Raw genomic sequence first — 6,000 nt, 5'->3', positions numbered from 1 at the left:
TTTTGTGGGTGAACGACACAATTGGGTTCGTTACATTCGATGTTAACACGTGTGTTTACGTTACAGGTTTCGTTGTTTATGCCGATTTATGAAGTCTATAACACTTTCTACAACCAAAGCACTAAAACACACACACGCAATATTTACATTTTATGCAGTGCATAACGCGTATTGTTAGTAGAGAATGCATCTCATAATTGGTAACACTCAAATATTCGCAACGAATATATTGTCGAACATCGAAAGTATTTCAGCAGTTCGCAAAGTTCATTGTGAAGTAATGGCTGTAAAACTAAATTTGTACAGTGGTTACGCAATAATTTATCACTTCTAGCTGTGTTTACATAAGCTACATTTAATGTGGTGAAGTTAGCAGGAAATCCACTGAGAAATACTGGAAGTGAAATCAGGAATCAGAATGCTGCCTTGAACTCCCGCCGACGTTCTGCCAACAGTCACGTGATTCTATGTTGCAGCCACGCCAGATGTATAGCCGCTGCACTGCTTGCCCAGTCTATTAGTATCTATGGTCGAAGGACGGAACGGGACATGACGTGACGTGACGGCCAGTGTGAACTGGTCTTTATCCAGATTTTATTCTCTGGTTAGGAGTTAATCCCTGTTCGGCCAATGCGTCCCCCGCGCTATTCCGAGAATAGCGCTTAAGCGGTTGCTAACCGGAGATTGTACAGCCCTGCACAGTCTAAAATTTTTGACTGTGTTAATGTCTTCCTCAGCCTTGCTGTAGAATAGCCATCCAAATGCAAATTGCAAGAGACATTATAAAAGTTCCATTTATTGGACATGCAGAGAGATGGTTACGAAGACTATTTCTGAAAGAAATTTGTATCTGCCTGGAGAGCAGTAAGGATTTCCATCGGCGCTCCATTGGCAGCCCTGCGTACACAAACCATTGATCATAAATGCGGTCTTTCAAGAGCATGGTAGCTCAATGTGACTTCCGTAGCCGGCGTGTGGGTTGTAGCGTTTAGTTCTTAAAAAGTATGTTTTCCTTGTTGTCAACTTAATCTGAACCTGTGATGAGTATTCGTGTCATATGGCGCATCAGTTTTTCATGACAACAAAACGCAGCTGCTGTAAAGAAATTATTCTGAGATAGTAGATTACCCAGAAAAGCCAAGTTTTTCTACTTGATCGTAAAATATACAATGTGTGAATCAAGTAGCAGCTCAAACAACAGTGTAACATGAATGTGACTGACTTGGAAGACAGTGTGCATCGATGGGATACATTGAAAATATTAACACCAGACGGAAGTAAATTTAGCTATGTTGTTATGATTTTAAATCAGCCTATAAGACACAATCGTGCAGCTATGCTTTCTCTGTGGCAGAACGGTAAGCAAAAATATTTTAAATGATATTTAGACAAGGCTGACATATCAGTTTAGGTCATACTATTTTATTTAAACAAATTATTAATGTAAGATATTTCAAGGCCACAAATGTGGATCACACCGGAAATAATGTGAAGCACCATAAAATGTTACTAGTTAAGACAACATAATTTGACATCTTTGAAGGCATAGAAAAGGGAACATGTATCGTACAAAAAAGTTAGTTATGCCAGCAGGTCATTCTCTTTCATTTATTGATAAGAGAACGAAGTGCTGTAATTCTGAGATAAGGTTGAAAGTGAAGCAGCAGCTTTGTTTCCTCCAACTGGCCCTTCAATGTAGCCCCTCCACTGTTTATATAACCCTTATGTAGTGTTCTTTTCACTTTTTTTCTCCCAGGAATCTGGATCCAGAAAACTTTTATGTAAACATCTTATAGCTTTCTTGTACACACTGCTATTGTTAGTGACTGCACTGTTAGTTTCTTCAAATTTCCTGATAATACTGAAAGTGATAATATTTTCTGTAAGGTTGTATTTGCTAACACACGATTTATTGCATTTACTTTTGGGAAGTGGTACATTGTACTCCCTTGCCTGCTTCTGTACATTGTTCTAGTTTATGCAGTTACAACTAGATTGTTACACTACTACACTACATAGACCTCAGGCTACATGCATATTCGAAACAACCAATATTTCAGGGCGAAGTAGGGGGAAGGGAAGGTTGTAATATCACCCCTTGGCCCTCACTTTTAATGTTTGTCTGTAATGGAAGCTAATAACAATCACTAATTAGGCTACCATAATAATTTTTAGTGCTTATGAAAAAAAAGGACTGCAGAGACGTGCAGTATCTTAATTGTATGGTGCATATGGCTTAATGCTATTTCTGTGATGAAATCGCTGTCTTTATCACTTGTAAAACTGTAAGTAAGCATAATGTTGAAAAATAAAACATTTTTTATTATCTTTGATTCAACAGCTTAAGAGTCCAATCACTATTGGTAGGATATTTGTTACTACTGTAAATTTTCTCAAAACATGCTTAGTACATAAGATAAATGGATTTCTTTTCAAGATGCATGTTTCTAAACTTTTGATTTTCACATTACCTCAGCATCCTTGAGGATTACGGTTGATGGAGGAACCAACCGTTGGTTTAAGTTCAGTGAAGAAGAAAGCTGTTCATTGCCTGATTTCATAACAGGAGATTTAGATTCTGTGGAGGAATGTGTTCTTGACTACTACAAGAAGAGAGGGGTTCCTGTTGTTGTCACTCCGGATCAGAATAAAACTGATTTTACAAAAGCTGCTTTGTTTGCTGTTGAGCATCTTGGCAAGGTGAAAATTAAGGTAAATGTGTTGTTCAGTTTTTGTTGCAACTTTGTCTATTGTAATTAATGAAGGCAAATAATAGGTGTGTGGAAAAATTGTTAGGGATGAATGTGATTTGTTTTTTGCTTTAAAGTTTTACACTTTCATTAATTGAAACTGTCAGGCAATTGCAGGTATGATATTTTAGATATTTATTGACTACATGCTTCACTTATACTAATCTATATTGACAAAATTCTCTTGTGCACTCAGCCACATCCATGAACGCCAGGAGTATATAAAATACCATTTGGATGTAGACAGTTTTATGTAGGACCAACTGTGCGTACCATTGAATGGCACTGTGTGGAACATGAGATGCTTTCACCTTTGGGACTTAGAAAATACACATTATATTGCATTTGAAGAGACATCTGTTATTATATGGACTAATAGTTTCTGAGATAGAGGAACTAAAGAAGCGATTGACAAAAAATTTGTAACATCGTGCTAAATAAAGAAGACTGTTTGCAGCTAAGTACAGCTTGGGATTCAGCCATGGGAAGGTTGAAGCTGGTGTGCAGTGAAAACATTACCTTATATGGTGGTAGAATGAGCACCAGTGATGTCAGAGAAGGCAGACAGCTATGTAAGTGTGGTGGCAGCAACCAAAAGACGGTCACTACTTGACAATGGCTGAGGAGTGCTCAGCCGAAAGCTCATGGATTTTGAACCCTTGACACAACTGGAAGCTCAAGAGAATTTTATCAGTACATATCGCTGTAAAACTCTGCATTCTTAATATATATAAATTTAATTTCTGGCCCTTAAATGAACTGTCTTACTTATTTCTGGTAGTGTGTAGGGCACCTAGTGAATGCACAACACATATTAGGCCTAGTTGTCCTGTATTAACTCTTGGCAATGCTGTAGCAACAGGAATCCTAAGATTTGATAGATGAGCTGAATTATAGTTTGTCTGCCAAATTTAGGAAGTGAAGGAGTCTTGGTTTTGTTGCTATAGCTAATAAGATTGATGTAAGTGGCCCACTTATTCATTCATTCACAAGTGGTGTACCAAAAAATTGCTGTAGGCATGTAGAATGTGTAGAGTTATACATCAGCAGACATGGTATCAGGCTACAGTACTTCAGTGTAGTATGCTAACAACAGATTGTGGCTATTTTCGAGGCAGTATAAGCTGATCTCTGACAGATGCTGTAAGTTGAGCACAACAGCTTTGTGCACCTACCGCAATCATCATGTAATGCAATTTTGTAAAGGTCTCTATGGTAACATATGTACATTGTCACAGCTCTATAGACTGCTATTATTTTCACCTGCAACTGTTTCAGCTTCACAGTGAAAGCTGGGAAATGCACGGCCAGTTGTCAGGGATCTTCTTACACTGACGAGACAGTAGTGCTGATTTACTATTTTCTCAACTATGGGAATTAAATCTAGATTACTTGCTTAAATGCATCATAAATCAGATACATATTTGAGTATATTATGCTAAAAGCTTGTGAAATCGTTTATTTGGTTGAGCAGCTAAATCTAACAGGGGGGAGGCCACAATGTTGGGATCACAGATTTGCTTCGAACTTTGTACACATTTAAGAGAAGGTTTACGCATCTATTATGTAACTGATGTATGTGTGTGTAGGTGCTGGACGTTAGCGTTTGCGGCAGTCAGGTGGATAGTGTTGGAGCTTTGGAAGACAAACGTATGAGGCAATGATTTGACTCTAACTCAAACGTAATTCTAATTTATATTTTTTCAACACTGGTCATTTTGTTGAATCTATTTTTGAAAGGTAATACAATTAAAAAAATGTCCGTTTGCATGAAGTTTTAGTGAATTTCATGTTATTTGACTACTTATTGTTTTAATTAAATTTAATTATTAGAACAAACATATTTATAACTATCGACAAGTAAATGAAGAAGCACAGTTTTCCTGAAAATGTATGCCTGTCATGCTTTGCAGAATCCCTTATGTATGCAATCTGATAAGGTACCCAGAACTACTCTGCACCTCAACACTTTGAGCTGCAGACACAGAGGCAGGCCCCATTTGGCAGTTAATCTGCCTAGCAGTAACACGTTGCTAATGCAAGAATGAATAGTGTAGGTGCACTTTTTTTTTAGTATCATAGAAGTTACACTTGTTCTGCAAAAATGAATGTTTGAGTGGAAGTCAAACCATCACCTCATCTACGTTCATCTGACAAAGCTCAAATACTAACCACTTGACCACCACAAACGCTAACATCCAGCACCTATGCACAGATAAATCAGTTACACGATAGATGCGAAAAACTACGCTTGCGATTTTCTCGGAATTGCCATATTAGTGCACCTTACTACTTGCACATTATGTTGTTTTAGTGGCCTACTAAATATGTAAAAGGTTTGAAGTAAATCCTAACATTGTGGCCTACCCTTTTAAGGTTGTAGAGTTGTAAAAAGTCATTTTTTTTGTGTTCAGTGTGATCTGAGCAGAGCCGGAGCAAGAGCCTAACCTTTATAGAGGTTATATCTTGTGTGTTTGTGGACATATTAATGCATGATACTATTTCAGAAAGAGGTGGAAATAATTGACAAAGATGGTTTTGGAGTCTGTATTCATATTGTACTTTGATACTGATGTTTCTCCACTTCCATCCGTCGTATGTTTGTCAGGCTCCATCAACAAAAAATTTCCCACAATGGTGCAGCATTTCATAAATGCTTTATTGCCTAAGATCAGCGTTGTTCTTAATGAAAAGGGAGTGTCCACTAGTGAATGAGTGAAAAGCAAAGTATCTTCTTGTACAAACTTTGGTGATACACAGTAGATTCTAGACTATCCATCCTGATGTGGCAAGTCAAGCCAGATAGTAAAAAAATTCAGATGGTCTCTCTTTTGACCCCAGCTGTACCATTAAAAACTACCATTCTTTTAAACAAAACCCCAATTTTATCAAAACTTTGATAGATGACTGTTTCTGTCCTTCAAGGGGAGTTGGAATGACCTATCCTGCCAATGTTAAATTTATTGACTTGGCTTCCATGTATTTCAGGAACCACTGTAGCCATTGACATGGAACTTCTACAAGACATTAAACTGTATGTTCTGAGTCTACTGAAGTACAATAATTGCATTTCAGCCACTGCTTTCGGAAATAAATTTTTTTTAATTACATGGTTAAAATTTGGTGTACTTTTTGTATGTTAATGTAAATAATTGTAATTACAGATAACATTGTGTTCTTCTTTTAGTTCAGTAGACTCTGGATATCTATGTTATTACTCCCTGAAAATTTGAATACTCTACTCGAAGTG

The 6,000-nt window shown here is 37.2% G+C and overlaps 1 protein-coding gene across 1 annotated transcript in view; it reads left to right on the top strand.

The window, feature by feature from the left end:
* Positions 1-560: 560 nt before the first annotated feature.
* Positions 561-6,000, top strand: part of LOC126455450 (thiamin pyrophosphokinase 1) — a 49,637-nt gene continuing 44,197 nt past the window's right edge. Inside the window, exons 1-2 of the mRNA XM_050091201.1 lie at positions 561-1,358; positions 2,477-2,712. Of these exons, the coding sequence (XP_049947158.1) occupies positions 1,208-1,358; positions 2,477-2,712 (387 nt within the window). The 5' untranslated portion in view covers positions 561-1,207. The remainder of the gene's footprint in view (positions 1,359-2,476; positions 2,713-6,000) is intronic.

The sequence above is a fragment of the Schistocerca serialis genome, chromosome 2 (genome assembly GCF_023864345.2).
Source record: "Schistocerca serialis cubense isolate TAMUIC-IGC-003099 chromosome 2, iqSchSeri2.2, whole genome shotgun sequence".
In the NCBI taxonomy this organism is placed as follows: Eukaryota; Metazoa; Arthropoda; class Insecta; order Orthoptera; family Acrididae; genus Schistocerca; species Schistocerca serialis.
This window is presented reverse-complemented; position numbering and strand designations above follow the sequence as displayed.